Source organism: Culex pipiens, chromosome 2 (genome assembly GCF_016801865.2).
Source record: "Culex pipiens pallens isolate TS chromosome 2, TS_CPP_V2, whole genome shotgun sequence".
Classification (NCBI taxonomy): domain Eukaryota; kingdom Metazoa; phylum Arthropoda; class Insecta; order Diptera; family Culicidae; genus Culex; species Culex pipiens.
The window spans coordinates 202,579,924-202,599,237 of NC_068938.1; the positions used below are offsets into that span (position 1 = coordinate 202,579,924).

The following is a 19,314-nucleotide window of genomic DNA, read 5'->3' on the forward strand; positions in this document are numbered from 1 at the left end:
AATGTATTTTGAGGCGTTGAAAAGTCATTCCAGAGTTTAGGAAAAAGTATTTGAAGAATTTAATCGGTTTGGTTTGGATAGTTTCGTTGGATTTTGCCACATTTGAACAACAAAAATAGAAAATGTTTATGTAAATGTTTTAAGCAAAAATAGGGTCATTTACCCCATACTTTCCTCCCGTGACAGACAGTTAAAGATTTGCATGTTGTTCGAATTGCAAATTTTTCCTCGTTTTTCTCCGTTCGAAAGGGGTGCACCCTCTCGGGGCGGCTGATGAATTCCAAATGCAATTCTGCTCCATCAAAGCGAAATCGCGGACATCGATCTGACTACACGGAGAAAAAAGAGTTCCCAAAATCGTGAACAAGCGTTCATGAAAATGGGAACCACGAACAAAGTGTTCAAATTCCATGGTACGTTTTTCAAAATCGTACCATGGGATTTGAACACTTTGTTCGTGGTTCCCATTTTCATGAACGCTTGTTCACGATTTTGGGAACTCTTTTTTCTCCGTGTAAATGTTAAGCTAAGTCGAGGAGTTGTGAGGTGCGAGACCAGGAAGTTATAAAGTCAGTCCCGCACTCTCTTTCTGGACGGGTGAAGTCGGTGCCTTTTGGAACGTAGCAATGCAAATCTGGTTTATGTCGGTGCTAAAAAGTTTACAGCTGGTAGAAAGACCAATTTCCGGCGGATTGCTTATACAATTTTAAGATTGAGAAACCTTATTTCTTTCCGCGTAGTTTGCAATTTTTCTCTCTCTTTTTTGATGCCATTCGCTGTCACAGGCCACATCAATTTCTCTCACTCTCTTTTTCAAGCAGCTTAGATGTGCGTTCGTGACGTCATATTTTTTCAGCTTGTTAGATAGAAATTTGAAGAGAGATTTTTGTGGTTTCGGTTTTAAAGAATCGCGTTTAAAATAGCTCAAAGCGGTCCAAAAACATGACCAGACTACACTAATCAATCTGCATCAAGCTAAACAACAAAGATCTCTAATCTCCGGAATTCATTTCCAACGCTCATTACGTCGTTCACCAGCGCAGAGACAATCATTTATCATCATTTCTCCGCAAGTCCAAAACAGACCAAACCATAGCGCGCTCACAAAGAACCTTTTTCCTGAAAGCATATAAACCAACATCACAACAACAACAAAAAACATCTGTTTTGGACTGTGTTTTGTCCACGTGACCTTTCCATCAACTTTTTTTCAACACACTTTGTGTTCACGCTTACTCGTCGCAAGAAGACCCTCGTTATCTCCTCGAGTCCTGTCCTGCTGCTTTAGAAAATACTTTAAAGAACATATGAAAACAGGGAGGGAAGAAAGCAAGAAATTGTCACCGACCACCATCTTTGTTCTTCTCGGGTTCCAAGTGGGTCTGGTCGTCTGGTGGAGAACGTGGCTTAATCCACCTAAGTGTGGTAGCAAGTCTTGCTTTCGAGACTTTTCAAAACTGCTTGAATTTTTAAATTTTGAGTATTGTTTTTCTAAATTTTGAAGCACAATATATAAGAATTTGTTTTTCGGCCATAAGATTTTTTTGAGACTTCGGTCATAAGATTTTTTGTATTTTTTAATCCAGCCGAAACTTTTTTGGTGCCTTTGATGTGTCCAAAGAAGCCATTTTGCATCATTAGTTTATCCAGATAATTAGTCATTGTATGAATATAATTTTCCATACAAATTCGGCAGCTGTCCATACAAAAATGATATTTATGAAAATTCAAAAATCTGTATCTTCTGAAGGTATTTTTGTATCGATTTGGTGTCTTCGGCAAAGTTGTAGGTATGCATAAGGACTACACTGAAAAAAATGATACACGTTGATTTTTTTAAAGTGATTTTTGATTTCACTTTTATACCTAAAACTTGATTTGCAAAAAAACACTATTTTTATTTATTTTTTAATTTCTGATATGTTTCAGAGGATATCAAATACCAACTTTTCAGAAACTTTCAGAATGTGCAAAAAATCTTTGACCGAGTTATGATTTTTTAATCGATACTAAATTTTAAAAAAATCGAAATATCGAGCGCAAAAAAATTTCAACTCTATTTTTCGATGTAAAATCGAATTTGCAATCAAAAAGTATTTCAGTGAAATTTTGATAAAGTGCACAATTTTCAAGTAAGTTATTCATTTTTTTAAATTAGTGACTTTTGAAAATATAATTTTGAAAAGCTGAGAAAATTCTCAATCATTTGTGATATTTACCGATCTTTTCGGAAACAATATTTTTATATTTTTAATCAAGACTAACATTTCAAAAGGGCGTAATATTCAATGTGTGGCCAATAAAAAATGGAACTCGCAAATACAACATCATTCTACTAAAAGAAAAGTAAAAAACCAAAACAACACTGATAACATCTCGGTGAGGACCAGCTGAGCCGCGCCAGAAAGTGAATCATTCCGAGAGGCCAAAAGCGCAGCGAAATTAAAACCCAAAGAAATGGAAGACAGTTGAGGTTATGAACCGACGACCCCCAGGTGGTAGGCGCAATACGCTCTTCATTGGGTCGCTGATGAGGATTTCCCTGTTTTTGTTACGAACGCGAGTTCAGTCCGGGGGAGGTCGCTCAAGCAGCTGTAATTAATGACTCACGTGCACTGTTCTCTCTTTCCGCGGTTTGAGGGTGGACTGAATTAATTCGATGTTGCACGCGTGAAGTTTTGGAAAAATATGGGGTGTCAAGACAGCTGAGAAACCAGGTGCGAACTTCGCGGTGATTAACTATCGATCAAACGGGGGTTGGCTAGCGGAGAGTTTGAACACGACACCGGAGATAATGGGAAATCTACAAATTGTTCTGAACACGAAGCGTTACTATGCGTGACAATTATTAGAACGACGAGTCCGCAGAGATCATCCGTCAGTATTCTATGAACGTCCCACCATGCAGGTCACCGTCTACCTAGCAGTTCTGCTGGGTATCATGCAGATCTCCAGCGCCGCCAACCTCACCAATCCGGGAACTCACCAGAACCAAAAGTACAAAATCCACGTTACGAAACTCGTATGCCTGGAACAACCGTACAAGCTCACAACTCTGCACGCCTGCAAAGTCCGGCTGCGCCGGAACCAACCCACGCTGATCACGATTGAAATGGACGTCCCGGTCTTGCTGAACAAGGTGTTCCTCGAGTTCAAGATGAACTACAAGCTCGCAACGTACCAGCCCATGATGATGCAATTTACGACCGAAGTATGCAACTATTACCGGCTACCCAAGGGGACGGAACCCGTGGTGGACTACATAAACGCCGGGTTGAAGGTTTACGTCCCGGAGATTGTGCATCCCTGTCCGTATGGGGTAGGTTTACAAAGATTCGGAAGTTAGAAGGTATGTTAAGTAAGCGGTTCTATTGTAGAAGCGGTACTACAACTTATCGAACTGGATACTGGACGAAAGGTATGTTCCGGTTTCTATGCCCGCCGGAGATTACCGCTTGGATGCTAGGGTCTCCAACAAGGACAACGTAACGCTGATCAACTTTCAGTTGTTCGCTACGATCCGATCAAAGGGAATCACTCCGATATCGTTGCTGGATTGGTAGTTGGTAAGATTGTATTTCAGCGTTCTTTAGGTATCCTATGAACCTGGTTAAGGTGGTATTCGATTGCGGGAAACTTTTGAAACTTTTGGCTTTGGTAGCAAATAAATCAAATTTTACCTATTCTAATCATGAAGATCACCAAGATCTACCAGCTTTCAAGGCTGATCCCCATATCATATCAACTGCGTCATCCCTCTGAAGTGACTCCCAACAAAGTTGACCTCATTCCGGAATCAACATCAAATCATCATCGTTCAGCTCATCTCCAAGCGGGCGCGAGCGCGCGCCCTCGGGCGTTGAAACAATGCAATTTATTTTGATTAAGTCTCGGCCAGGCCCGTCACCGCGTTCATTGGAGCTGGGCGAGACGCTTAATTGGATAAGTGCATCCCTGTCCTGTCCGACCGTTCACAGCCAAGAAGGTTCGAGGTGATTCGAGGGCGTGTGAAGGTCGACGGGATTTTTGATTTGCTGAAGGCGCAGATCTCCGCTTTCCGGTCATCGGATCTGCCCTAAATTTAGTTTTTCCTTCTCTGATTGGTACGGAGTACGCTTTGAAACGATTGATCCGACCGCGCGGGAACCGATTCCGGTTTTGCCGTCATACAAATTGATTACTTTACGACCGCAAACCTATTCATTCTGTCAGCATTCCAACTCGTCGTCGTCGACACCGACGAGTGCGGTTGTCGCACCATCAATCGGTGTTCGATTTCTGTCATTTTCACTCCGAAAGGTGGCTTCTCGCAGAGGAGAGATGCATGGGAAGGGATTCGGTCCAATTAAAATATGATTAATGGGAAAAGAACCACACTGGAGTGGCGGACTGTGGCGGGAAAACGCATCGATTTTCTGATTCAAACGTCTATGCAGAGTTGACGACACTGTAGTTGTTACGGTATCACGGATTGAGTTACTAACCAAATATCACTTATAGGGACTGTGGTTTGGGAGGTCAGATGTGATATCAAGAGATTCAATTGATACCTTGTAGGCCAGAGCGTTTACTCTCAACTTTTCGGTACGGAATCACCAATCCAGCATGGACAGCGCGGCGAGTCACTTGGAGCGAACCGACAGATATCCTCGCGCATTGATCATCGTTACATTGTCCTTATCCGTAATACGCAGATCGATCCGATAGTCCCCAGCTGGCATGGTATTCGGCATAAACTTTTTGCTCAGCGAAAAGTCCGAGAAGTTATAGTACCGATTCTGTAAGAACGATCTTGACAATCTTGAACGGTCTCGTATATCAAACGATCTTACCCCGTACGGACAGGGATGCACCGCTTGCGGCACGTGCTCCCGGATCGTGTCCAGCACGTATTCCGCCATCGGATTAACCCCCGGGCTTCTCGTTCAACGCTGAACAGACCTCCATCGTGACGTCGATCAGCAGCGGTTGGTACGTCTTGAGCTTGTAGTTCATGGTGAACCGGGCGTACATCGTAGCACGGTTGGCATGTCGAACTCCAGATTGATACGGGTCGGCTCGTTACGGCGCAGATTGGCGGTGCACGCTTTTAGGGTTATCAGCTTGTACGGAGTATCGATGCATTCGAGACGGGTTACGCGAATGGTGAATGGTCGGACATCGTCAACTCCGTAACCGGACTTTGGCTTGGAAGGACTGCTGGATGAGGTAGGTCAGGAGGAGTGCGTAGAATGATGCGTTCATGGTGGTTGCTGGGGTAGACTGAACAAAATTTGGAATACACGTAAAAGTGCGTGTTTGAAAACAACTAGTTTGTGATTTCAAGCAGAACAAGGTTGACCGGATTGGACTCGGACCAGCCTGGTTAGAAGTTGATGTCGGAGTCACCGACTCCACAGCTCTGCAAATGTTGATATGAAGATCAATCAGAATCAACTACCGTCCGAATATTGAAAGATTTGCGCCAAGGATCATAAAATATCTCTTCCAACAGACATTCCAGAGTTTCCAAAAGCTACTGGTAGATCAGAAGCCTGCCAAGCATTTCAATGAACTTTGATTAAATTGTTGCCCCAAAGCAATTAAGAAACGGGCGCACCCCAAGAAAACATAATCAACTTCATACAAAGAATCTATTAAGGGAATATCTTCGCGTGATCCCCCTACATTGTCTTCGTTTAGGGCAGAAGCGATAAAACTTCATTTGACATGCCACATTCCATTCTCGGTTGACCTTTCGTCACCCTTTCAACCGCTGGAGACCCTCCTACTGTTTTGACCAGCATTGACATTGAAAGTGTGACTTTTTCATGATCACGTTTCGGTCGTATAAACAGAAGGAGGTTTCCCAACGTCCGTCGAGACTCTTTCTCTCGAGATGTACCGCGCAACGGCAATAATAAACAATTCGATCTGGTCGGTTGAGGGTCGGACTTGTTGAAACAATGTCTCACATGGTTGGGCGGAGATCTGTTCGATGTTTGCTTGTTCAAGATCAAGGCAGATTGACGGACTTTATTTTAAAAGCTCTGACTAACGTAACGAAAAACACACACATCTGGGAAGGGTTTCGTGGAAAACTGGTGATCGGTTAATTGCTTTGCGTTTGTTGATCTGGGAAGGGATTGGATCTCGAGATAATAAACACATGGGGGAGGTATTACATTGAGGGATTCGTGACTGCAGTCACGCAGAAAGTATCAAATTGGAGTTGATATCTGGTTCTGCATGAGAAGACTGTGAAAAAGGTCTCTACGCACTTATTACAGAACAAATTTGATGCTTCAGTTTCCAATCAACAACAGCTATGAATACTTTGTTCTACAAAATCCTCCTAATCACAATCTTCATCCAGCAATCCTTGGAAGTCAAACCTCCAAACTTCGGAACCGACGATGTCCGACCGTTCCACATTCGCGTGCTCCGCCTAAAGTGCCTGGACACTCCGTACAAGCTGATAACCCTGAAAGCTTGCGACGTAAAGCTGATCCGTAACAAACCAACACGCATCTTCCTGGAGTTTGACATGCCAACCGTGCTGGACCAGATGTTCGTGACCTTCAACGTGAACTATCGGATTAACCACTCCTACCGGCCTCTGCTGATCGATATCTCGACGGAACTCTGCGCCACGTTGAACCAAAAACCGGGGCTCAATCCCGCGGCGGACTACGTACTGCACACGATCCGAGCTCACGTTCCGCAAGCGGTTCATGCTTGTCCTTACGGGGTAAGATTATTGGATGTTGTTTGATTCGGTTTTCTGATCAAGAACTACATTTTCAGGGTCGTTACTACAACTTTTCGGACTTCTCACTGGATGAAAAGTATCTTCCCAGCACAATACCAGCCGGGGACTATCGGATCGATCTGCATGTTACGGATAAGGACAACGTTACCATGCTCCACGTTCAGTGCTACATGGCGGCTCGCTCCAAGGGAATCGCCTCGTTGTCCATGCTGGATTGGTGATTTCAGATCAAGATATAAAGATGAATCTGTCATAATCCCACCAATTTGATATGTAATAAAAATAACATTTATTGATTCACACTATGCTCCGAAAGTTCAGGAAGTTGAGGTATTCGTGACGAATTTCAGTTCAACCATCAGAGTTGATATCTTGTTCTCCTTGGTATGACGCTTTAATACTACCAACCGTATCTCACAGAACAAATTGGCACAGTTTATCTCTAGCAACGACCATAAACACACTACTCTTCAGAATCCTTCTACTAACCATCCCAATCCAGCGTTCCTTGCCGGCAAACCCACCCGACGATAGTCGAACGTTCAGCATTCGGGTGGTCCGCTTGCAGTGCCTAGAGACTCCGTAAACGTTGATTGACTTGCGGGCCTGAAAGGTCAAGCTGCGCCGCAACGAGCCGACCCTGTTTCTGTTCGAGTTCGACATGCCAAAGCTGCTGGATAAGATGTACGCACGGTTCACCGTGAACTACAAGCTCACCACCTATCAACCGCTGCTGATCGACGTGTCGTACGAGGTCTGCGCCGCGTTCAACCAAAAACCGGGAGTTAATCCCACCCTGGACTACGTGACAGAAACCATACGGGCCCATATGCCGCAAGCGGTTCATCCTTGTCCTTACGGGGTAAGATCCTTGCGAGTAATTCGAATTGTGATCATACCTTAGGTATTGCGCTTCCAGGGTCGGTACTACAACATGTCGAATTTTTCGATGGATGAAAAATATCTTCCCAAAACAATTCCGGCCGGGGACTATCGGATCGATATGCGCCTCCAGTGCTACGTGGCAGTTAGATCCAAAGGAATCGCTAAGCTGTCCATGCTGGATTGGTAGCTGGAATAACCAACTATTGAATCTAGCTAGTTTCATTCCAAATATCTTAAAACTTGTCGGAATAAATCATCACAACTGCAAGATTCTCGCCGTAGTCTGCGGTCCCGACATCAACCATTTAAAAACTCATCTGGAGTTATTGCACTGAATTTCAAACCAGCAGTCCAAGAGAAACAGCGCGCGTAAAGATACTTCTCGTGTCTCTCGGCTACTTCAGTGCAAACATCTCAAGCCGCGCGGCAGTGACAGAAATCGAGTGGGTCGTAAAATGTTTAATCATCATTCGTTCTTGTTACGGTCCGGCGAGACCCTAAGTGGGTAATATTCGTGTCCCTAACTTTTTTTGATGACCATCAGAGCGAAGTCGCAAAAATAAGTTAAACACACGAGACAAGGCTCGTATATCACCGTATCATTTGGCTTGGCGCGCGACAAAGAGACGTCGTTGTCGTCTTCGCCGACTTCGTCTTGGTGTTATTATTAGAGTGGTTAACTGCGGCATCGTTGTCTTCCCAGATGTCGATTGGCCGCTATATTAAGGGTCTCGACGCAATTGCGATATGGTTTTGCATATGCGAAACTCTTATGGTTGAGGGTCCTATTTTGGACCTAAACCACGAGCTTCAAACGCCAACACAGCTATTTCACTTGTGCATTCTCCCCACAAATGTAAGGCTTGTGTCATATCTATTTAAAAATATGAGAAATATTTATTTTACTCGCTGGAAGTACTACGCACTTGGTCCAGTTGGTAGTGCCGGGCTTGGTCATTAAGGCCTGCGTTGCGTCCAGATAAGAGAATTGGCAAGTGCACATTGTACACGAATGGGGTCAAATGTTAATGTTGCGGGATAAATTGATTGCGGTTTTGAGTATAGCACCGGGTAGTGGGTTTGGTCAATCAGATGGTTGTATTTTCCATGATTCAGAAATTGTGGCAATGTTTTGAGTGTTTACATTGTAATCTTGATAAGACTGCATTTTCTGGGGAATTTATTGACGAACACATTTACACATTTTGAAATGGAAAATTACACATTTTTTCTGACATAAAGGATGTACTCATTCCCAAATGTAACATGTTTAACCATGTTATTTCGCTGTGTGTGTTTTCTTAATTTAAAACTTTTATATTTCAAAGTATTGAACAACAATTATCAACTCAAAACAAACTCGGAAATATTCCAATTTAAATATGGACTTATGAATATTCGTAAACCTGTATCTTAAGAAGAGATTTTCTGATTGATTCAAAATGGTATTTTCGGCAAAGTTGAAGGTTATGATTAGGCTGTTACAAATATTTTTCAAATTTTTTGTTGCCCCCCTTTAAAACATTTGAAAACATTTTCAAATGCATCCCCCTTTGTTTATAAACATTTTTTACATGATTAAAATTGTTTATACATATTTTCAAGTTTAATGAATTTTCGATATACAGCACCGCAAAAAGTTTTTTTTTTGCAAAAAAAAAGTGTTCGTTAAAACTTAGATTTTTTAAAACTGAAATTTGTATTATTTATATCTAGGGTGAGTGCATTTCCACGATTTCAGCGTGAATTCGTGAAATTTAAATATATCCGTGAAAACCCGTGAAATTTAGCATCCGTGAGAATCCGTGAAATTTAGCATGCAAAAAAGCAACATTACTTAATTTATCAACTTTTCTTAGAAAATTTACTAAATTAAATAATATGTTCAATGCCTACACGAACAGTTTGTCTATACTTATTAAAGGTATAATTTCAAAAGAAATCAGAATCCTTTAGTTGAGTTTATTCATAGTTAAATGAAATTGTCTTATTAAAAGTTATTTTAATCTTAAAAATCAGTCCTTTTATGAACGTTTTAGATTTTTTTCTGAGTCCTGTTTAATTTTCACGATATTTGATGTTTCCCGTAAGAATGTCAAATTTTCAGATTAATGGAACTTATCATTTCTATTATTTTCTGCAAAGAAATTTGCAAAATATTGAATCTTCAAATATTTTTTCGACTCTTTTTCGTTTTCTGATGTGATTTAAATAAAAAAAATGAAATTTTGTGATTTGAAATGTTGTTTTTTAAAAGAAGTAAAAAAAACTTTTCAAATATTATTATTGGGCTAAAGGTAGCAGGAAATTCAAGTTATTTTAAGGGGTTACATACATGTAAATCGGCAAAAATGTCAGAGATTGGTTTGAGCACAAACTTAATCTTTTTTATAAATCTGTTTCCAGAACATTAAAATATACATTTTCAACTATTAACAAAATAAATTTGAAGACATTTGGTTGTATCATTGCCGAGATTCAGCTATATGAAGTTAGCATTTTCAAAAAACGGGTGCCACGATATCTCGACACTGCCTTGACCAAATCGGCTCAAAATTTTAGTGAAGACTCGTTGAACCGGTCCTGTGTGCATGACGAAGGCTGATTTTCAAAAAGTTTATTTTTAAAAAAGATAAAAATATTTTTATGTTTTTCATATAAAAATCGAAAGTTTTTGATTTTTGTATTTTTTTTAATTGCAAAATTTCAAAATCGGGCTTCGTCATGCACACGGAATATGTCTTAGGAGTCTTCAATCATCATTTAAGTTGATTTAATAGATTTTTTGCAATATGAAATTTTGTGATTTTCTACATGTATGTAACCCCTTAATCTTCTTGGTAAGACATGACTGTTAAATCTTGTTTTGATTTTAAATTATAAATAAAACGTAAATAGATGAAATAGCAGCAAATCAGAGAAACCTTTTCAGCTATATTAGTTTGATATAAAAAAAAAATTATTAAATGTTTGAAAAAATGTTTTTTTCCAAAATTTGTTTTAATAGACTGACCTACATAAATTTACAAAAATGACTGCGCGAGCTCAACTCTAGGAAAAGCATAAACGTATTTCTGGGGACCCCAAACACTTGCACTTTGAATTTTCCAAAAATATTTGGACAATGCCGAGTGGATTTTCTCCAAAGTTTTTATGGGGACTCAGTGCTGTTCGCTATTCTCACATATTGCATGCAATTTTTTGATTGTATGCAAGACGAACCGCAAAAGTGCACGTGTTTCTGAGGACCTCAAACGTGCTTCCCCCTTAATTGAGCCAGCTAAAAAAAAAATAGGTCGTTTTCCTTGATGTCACGTTAAAAATTGTTGTTAAAAATTTATAGTTTTAGTTAAAAAAGCACTTTCTGTAATTTTAATTCATTTTTAAGGTTATTTTAAATTTTTTTTAACGTTCCGTGAAATCTCCGTGAAATATGGTGTTTTGCAAATCCTCGTGAAATTAGCAATTTTTTAGCGTGAAAAATCACGAAGCCTATTTATATCCATCAAAAATAAATATTTTAGCTCTTTAAAAATGTTAGGCTTGATTTCGAATATTCTGAAATATTTGTTGTTGAAAAGAAAAACATTTCACAAAAGTTTCATTTAAAAAAATCAGCTTAATGATGGGAAAGCGATTTTTTGACCATAGGACAATTATAGGCTAGTTTTGATTTTTTTTTTTTGTTATCAGTAACCAGCAGCCCGGCCAACAAAATCCTTTGAAAATATGTTTTTTAGAAGAGCATTTCTTTTATAAAATATTTACATCAAAAATAGTAAATCCGTTTACAGCTTTTCCCCACCTTAAATTTTAGGGCGAAATAACATATCTTAAATTAGAAAATAAAAAAAAAAAATACTTATTTTGGGAATTTAACTTTAATGATAAATAAGTAAAAAAAACAAGCTAGTTTTTGTTTTTCTTCAATCTTTTTTTTCCCTGAAAGTCCAAAACATAGCATACAGTTTTGCCCAAAACACCAAATTGTTTAGAAAATTCCTTCTCAAGATACTAATTTCCACATGTTCATTCTGAATAAACAGCTTGCAGAACTGTATGAAAACTTGTATGAAAAAACTTATGATGAAAGTTACATCTAAAAATAGGTAAAATTCAACCATAATAATTTTTAACATTTTAAAATTACTTGTTTTTTACTGTGTGTGTACTTTTTTGGTTTTTATCAGTGTTTAGAGCTGATTGAATTCCCTACAACTTTCCACATGCAATCAGATAAAATTAGGATTTTCTTGAAAGTCCGGATGCTTGTCTATGACTTTAGAAACCACCTTTTTTAACATAGTTAAAATGTGTTTAAAAGGACTTTTTATCTGGCAACGCTACCTGGAGTTAAGTAGAATTTGAGAAACATTTGAGTGATGTAAAGTTTGTCAAACTGGCAACCCTGCCATCAAACATTTTTAAAGAGATAGTCCATAAAAATGTGAGGGAAAGGCCCAACATCCAACAGGTGCATTATATAATTTTTTAAAGGTTAATCAAAAATCAAAACAAAGGCATAACATTCCCCCAGAAACCCATCTAATTGACTAGCCTAAAAGTCAACAAATGACACTACTCACTGTTGAAAAGGTTCAGCTTGCGGGTCGACCCGAGCCGCCGGATGGGACTCTTGATGTCCACATCGTTCTCGTCCATCATCGTGACGCCGTTCATTGTTGACGCTTTCTTCTACTCCGAAAAATCACTTTGAATTCTAAACTATTCCCCAATATGTGCACCAACTATCGGTTTGCACTTCTAACACTTCACTGGGAGGGAATTTGGTTGGGTGGGAGGGAGATATTCAAGTGCACTCTACTTTAGATCTTTCACTCTGCTTTGCATGATCCAGCCGTTACTCTTTTGTTGTTGGCATCACTGCTGGTGGTTGGTTGGCCAAATATTTTTACGCCGTTTTCCCCCTTCTAAACACTCACAAGTGACGACGAGAGCACACACACAATATATCAAAGGGAAGAATCGTGGGATTTGGGTGTTTGGAAAAGACACACAATTTTTACACTTCTTTCTTCCAGCTCTTCTTTTGGAGTTGTAGCACTAGGCACTCATCTGGCTTCCAGACCGATCTCGATCATCTTCGCAACTGTGCCTCCAGCAGCAGCAGCTTCTTCTTCACTTCTTCAGGCGCTCTGAACTAAAGACGACAACAGAAACGAGAAATTATACGCCATCAATAAAAAATATAAAAACCTCGCGCTTAGCCAAATGCACACAAGCCGTACGTACACACATCGGCAACGGCCTAAGCTAAGTGTGTTACGTAGGACATGACATTTCGAATTCACAGATATAGATTCACACACGGCACGGCTCGGCAAAAACACGGCGGGAGTTACAGCTGCGCTGCGAGTTGAATAAACCTCTCTCCCTCGACGCGTTGTCGAAGCGGCAGGTCGTCGCGATGACTTCAACCGTTTTGTCTAGTTCAGCCAGGTATCGATGTCCAAAAAAAAGGTGGTCTCACCGATGACGTAACGTAACACAGCGCCGTCCAAAGGTCTAGATCTAGTCAGCTCAACCTCGTCTTCACACCCACGCACGAGTTACGAATCTACGCGGACGACACCGGGCGTTACGGTTCACAGAACTCCCCCTCAAAAACAGTAGCAAGACGGTTCAGCACGCGCGCGTCCAAACAGCTCAACGGTCGGCAAACTAGTGAGTTGGTGAGGAGGTCGACTTGGTCTCGCCTCAGCAGGAGAGAAGAAGGTTCTTCTCTCTCCCGAACCGGGTCAGCAGCAGCAGTAGACAGACAACTTTGTTGTTGGAGTTCTTGTTGTTGTTGGTAGAGTTGTTGCCCGCGCGTATAATTCTATTAGCGCCGACGACGTTCTACCGGTTCAAGTCACGATAGCGCGGGTTTTTGCTGTTTTTTGTCCTATCTATCGGCGGAATGCCGGGTCGTGCCGTGGAACGGCAAACATCCAGGTTCTGTGTAGGGCGTTGTTGCTACAGTTGTCGCACCAAGTCTGGAACGAGACAGAGAGAAGAACGCGTCGTTGTTAGAACGTGTGTACGAAATTAGAACACTTCGCGGGGCTTGTTGAGGACTGGTTTGGCGGAAGGTGATTAGGAATGTGGCCGTAAATTATGCAATTAGACGTATAGGCGTTTGTGTGCGTGGTTCGGTTTCAGGTGTGTGGTGTGTCAGGAAAAGGAACGCACGAGGAACTACCGTGCCGGGTGTGATGGCACCGGTGTTGTTGGTGATGACACAATGGGTTCATTGATAGGTTGCGAGCTGAGCAGCGATAAGAAGCGTCCCGTCCAGGTGTCCGGAATAGAACGTATGGGTGCAAGTCACGAAATGTGCACGGTATTTTGGAAGCTAATCTGCACCCAAGGGAGGATAAGAACACATTGTGATCTTGAAAATGTATATTTACTATGAAAAGTAAATAAATATTATATTGTCAATAGTCAATCGCCGTCGTATTTTCATATCATATTTATATTTAAGATTGTCAAGGGTCTTTTGACAATCTCTAATTTACCTAACATCTTAGAGCTTTTTTGGAGTTTATTTGATTCAAATTTGATGGCAAAAAGACACAGCAAAAAACATTTTAAGGTGAATCGACTATCCGAACTGATTTTTTTTGCGAGGACTTCGGATAATCAAGTCTAGACTGTAGTATGGTAAAATATTTTTACATTTTTATTAGGTTATTTTAAATTTTATTTAATGTTTAAAAACAATTTTATTACAAAAAAATATTCCGCCTTCATATTGGCCACCATCTTGGATTACATATTCTCTTGAGTAAACAGGTGTACAAAATATGGAAATTTTGTTGAAAAGCTTGCTCCACAAGCTTTGGAACCTGGTTACTTTAAGACTCTGCAAGGCATCATTCCAGATCGGCCATTTGGCGACCATGTTTGTTTTAGAAAAACATTGAAATCTTGATTCAGAATGCATCAATCAAAAAATGGTTCTCTTTGTGTTGTTTGTAGAAGCATTTTACGTATCGTGATTATTTTTTCATTTTAATTTACTGTTACTGAACCCTGAAATCAGAACCATCATTGACAGTCATTCCCCCAAAAATGAGCCAAAAATAAGCTAATTTGTTCAAATTTACCCGAGGCAAAATGGTATGGCAAAAATCGCAAAAATGTATAGAGATACTTATTATTCTACGATTTTATTAGCAGGTGGTGATTGTCGAACAGATCATAGCTGAACAACTTGATCCTGAAAAGTTATTAGCAATTAAAAATATGTATGAAAATCATTTTGCAAAGTCATTTCTATCATTTTTGACTAAGGCTGGTACACATTTTATTTAAAGTTTTTTATAATTTTGCCCTACTCCCCTCGACCCCGGCCAGAGCCGAGGGATAAAAACTTTGAAAAATATTTACATCGGCCTAATTCACTAACATTTTTGTAGTCACATTTTCAATCAACGACCTAAAACGCGAAAATTTTCTGATATTTTTTTGCGATTTCATTGCAAATTTGAATTTTATTTCTTAAAGCCTAGTATTTTTATTTTATTTTTTCAAAAATTTTAACAGTCATGCTTCTATAAAAGAAAATGTAAAATTTCTTCAAATTCATGAAAATATTTTTCTTGCTAAAGTTGCACGTCTTTTTCGATCTGTGATCTCAAAAATCAAAATTTGAAAAAAAATCCTTTAAGGGCCCCGTTTGATTATAAATGCATAAATAAATGTTACGCAATGTATTCCGTATGGTATACAATCGTTTGTATAATTATGGTTTCCTTGGGAATTTGTGGTTAAAGTAATCCTTTTTTGTCCCCGGTTTTGGCTTGAATATATTTAAAACTGACCTTTTGACTTTCATTTTCTGGAAAAATAAAACGTGCAGATTTATAATTTTGATAGTTTCAGTAATACTTACAAAATTACTGAATCGATTTTTTATCCTTTATATCAAAATGTAAAATTTTGATTTTTTTTAAATAAAAGATGCATAATGTAACCCACGAAGTTTCAGTCGAAAAAAAACATACCAAAACATACTCGTTCTATGGACAGTTGCTAAAATATATATATATAGTTTTTTTTTTTTTTTTGACAAGAACAACTGAAATTCAACGACCAGTTTAACCCTCTATTGTCCCAATATTGTTTTGAGCATTTTTTCTCGTATAAAGGAGGCAATTTCGAACAACTTTTGTTTTATTAAGGTGAAAAGTCACCGCTTGTGATTGGACACTCAATAATATATTTAACTGAATAAATGTACAATTAATTAAAAAATATAAATAAAAAACAACAACTTTTGTTGAACAAAAAACTTTACTTTTCTTGTTTTATGTTTTTCTTGATTATTATTATTGTTATTATTAAATATTATTATTATTATTATTATCATTATTACAGCGAAACCTCTTTTTACGCGGTGACGTTACGCTTTTGATTTCGTCGATTTCTCCAAACCATACAATATTTTTTCGAGCTTCTAAAAGCGTTTTATAGATCTGAACAATACCTACAAATTGTTTTTAAAAGATTGCGAAAATGTCGCGTCGTTTCAGAGAAATCGACAAATTAGCAAAACGTAACGCACCGCGTAAAAAGAGGTTTCACTGTATTCATCCTTCTTTTTTTTCAAAACATCGGCAAAGTACCTACTTGAAATAAAAAAAAAATCATCAAGCCCTAGATTTTCTAAAACTTCAAGAGTTCTGCTTTCCAAAGTTTTTTGGAAATTCAAAAAATGTTTACTATGGAGTTTGGCAAACCATATTTTCTATAGGCTTAAAATGAAAAATGGCATAACTTTTCAGTACATTGCGGAAAATTTGTAATTTAATAGAAAAATGTCTTAAGCTTGATTTATTTGCTAAAAATTTGGAAAAAAAATCACTAAGAAATAAAAATAATAGTTTTATAATAATTACCATTGAAAACTGGTCCAAAAGTTCCGATATCATCATTGAAAACAGATTTATGATTTATCAACTCATTTTTAGAGGTAGTTATTTTGCATGTTATAAGTTCAATTTTTCAAATTATTATACAAATTTAGAATAATGTAACTGCTAAATTAAAAAAAATATATATAATATGTCACTTAAGTGGCTATACCCAAAAGATTTTTTCTTTTACTCAATGCGCATCTTAAATTGTAGTATTTTATTCAACTCCATTCTCTAAACTTTTCAATTTTCCAAAAAAAAATGGTCGCAATGACAATAAGTTTTTAACCGCTTTGTTTTGAAAGAAAGAATAGCTTTTTTGTCACAATAAATATATTCAAAAATGCCATTAATTGTTTCTATTTTACAATGATTTTCAGTTTAAATGGGCAGCTTGTTTAATTTTTTTCCTGTTTAGTAAGGCTGCTACATTTTTTTTGAATTTTTTTTTCACAGAATTGGGTCACAATTCACGGGCGAAAAAACATAATTTCAAGCCATATTTAAAAAAAATATTTAACGGTTTTTGTCGATATGTAATTTTAAAATTCTAAATAGTGTTGTTGACAATTGTCTAAAATCGTTAATTTGTAAGAATCTAAACGGGTCAACTATTCGCTCATCTCACGTCGTTTGTCACGAAAAAATTGATGTGGTAAATTCAAAGTTCTTAAGAGAATATTGAAAAGGATACAATTTAACTACATCTCAACGTCTGTTACTCGTCAAAAACTAACTGACAAGCAAACTACTCTTTTTAGTGCCATAAAAATACAAAAAAGCTGAATCATACACAGAACAGATGCCTCCCCCTCTCTTTAATCGCTACAGCCTAGCTAAAGCTGCTTCCAACACGAAAAAAGAAAAAAATGCAAAAGGATCAACTTGTCCAGACGGTATTCTACAGACTCCGGCTGCAATTTAGGTCCATAGAAAAAGATGTTACTGCCCCCTGAGTCATTGCCTTGCCGGTCTGAGAAGTTTTGCTCTGTGTTTGGTAGAATGCTTTTTTAGTTTTGTTTAAGTTGTTACATATTTTAGCAGTTTTGAACTGTTTTTTAATTTTACTTTTCTCTTTATTTTCTTTTAGCAAAAATTTTATACATGTTTTTTTTTCTGCAACTTTCTTGTACTTCAAAAAATCCTCTTCTGATGATATAAAATTGTATCCAATTTTTGATGTAAAAGGATGTCGCATGTTTTTCAAGACTTCACCAACGTTTAAGATCTTTAATTTGTAGCTTGTCAGCCCTCAAAGCACTCATGCTGAAGCTGTTGGAGACGTTAAATAAGCTGTGAAGCAAAAGCAGCCAGCTCCAAATTGGAGCGTCGTGGACCTGCCCCTTGGTGCCAGGCAAAAATGAGCAAGCAGGTTCTATTTTTGTAGTGAAAGAAGCAAAAACAAAAAAGCCAAGAAAAGATTCTGGCGGCGAAACCGAAACCATGCGCCATCGAATCTGGGGTGAAATATTAGGAGCCAAATATCGAATGGCATACAGCTCTGGAGCGAGCAAGTCACGTTTCGCCTCAGTTGACCTGTTTTGAGCGCGGTTTTTCTGTCGTTGCCTTTCTTGTGAATTTTTTAAGTGAGATTTATTTTTGGTGACTGTTCTGGCTTGGTAAGAATGAAAATCAATTTATATCTTTTGAAATATCATTTGTAACTTGAAACCATAAATCATAATCAATCATCCCCAATAAAAAAAATTGGAACTTCAAAGGCAACGAATTTCAATTACAGAAGGATACAGTAGAACCTCTTTTTACGTGGAAGGAATACGCTTCGGCAAAATATTTGAGCATTTTTTTAAAGCTAATTAAAGATTCGCTGAAGACGATTTAATTTAAAAATTACTGTGAAAAAAAATGAATCATTGACGAGAAATCGACGAAATACAAAGCGTAACGCCTCAAACAAAACAATGTTTTTGCAATCCTTTTAGAGCAATTTGTTTACCATCTGGCAATTTACAATTTTTTGTCGAAGTTGACAAAATACGATTACGAACCGTAATACCTACTCGTAAAATTGGGTTTGAGTGTTCTGTACTGCAGAGCATACCCGCCTGTCAAACCGAAATAATTTAGCCAATTTTAATCAATTTTCGCGTTGATCTTGACTTGACTCGCAGAACCGGTCGTTTTGGCTCATGACTTCTGTTTTTTACGCGTCTTAAACCTCCAAAACAGCGAATCTCAGCGAGTCATTTGTCATGCATGACTTCGGTGACGAGTACCAAGGCCCCGTAATATTAGGTTGGAGACAAGAAGAAAATACCAAAAAAAAACAAGAGAGTAATTTCCGTCAAAATTTGCGAGCAAAGACACTCATTTATCAGAATCTCCGTTCAAAACAATCACAAAAAACCATCCCGAACCGCAAAGATTGCTGCCAACGAACCCGTCATTATCGCAAATCACAATTTATTGTCGACCGACGACAATGAAGATTTGCGCTAAGCAAGACGAAAGAGTCCGCTCTGGCTGGGGCGGAAATCACAAATTTAATCACCGGGTAAGTTCCACAGGCACTGTCACACGAGGTCTCTGGAGCAGCTGGACCGTCTCATCAAGGACCCCCGGCGGCCAGAAGGCAACAGGAACCTTTAAGTAACAACTCACGCTAGATTGGATGCGTGGTTCTATTTTGGGCGTATTTGGTCAGATTTTGACAGGATGGGATCATCTACAGCGGAATCTGCAAATTGTTGGTACATTTAAAAAAAAACACTACGTCATTTTTTAATGAACAAA

General features: G+C 38.5%; 2 protein-coding genes across 2 annotated transcripts in view; one reads left to right on the plus strand and one right to left on the minus strand.

Moving 5' to 3' along the window:
* Positions 1-13,105, minus strand: part of LOC120418142 (SLIT-ROBO Rho GTPase-activating protein 1-like) — a 106,486-nt gene extending 93,381 nt beyond the window's left edge. Inside the window, exon 1 of the mRNA XM_039580439.2 lies at positions 12,223-13,105. Within this exon, the coding sequence (XP_039436373.1) occupies positions 12,223-12,316 (94 nt within the window). The 5' untranslated portion in view covers positions 12,317-13,105. The remainder of the gene's footprint in view (positions 1-12,222) is intronic.
* LOC120418145 (uncharacterized) lies at positions 2,832-3,965 on the plus strand. Its single transcript, XM_039580443.2, has 2 exons — positions 2,832-3,319; positions 3,378-3,965. Exons 1-2 carry the CDS (start codon positions 2,903-2,905, stop codon positions 3,561-3,563), a joined length of 603 nt encoding a protein of 200 aa, XP_039436377.1. The 5' UTR covers positions 2,832-2,902; the 3' UTR covers positions 3,564-3,965.
* Positions 13,106-19,314: the final 6,209 nt, after the last annotated feature.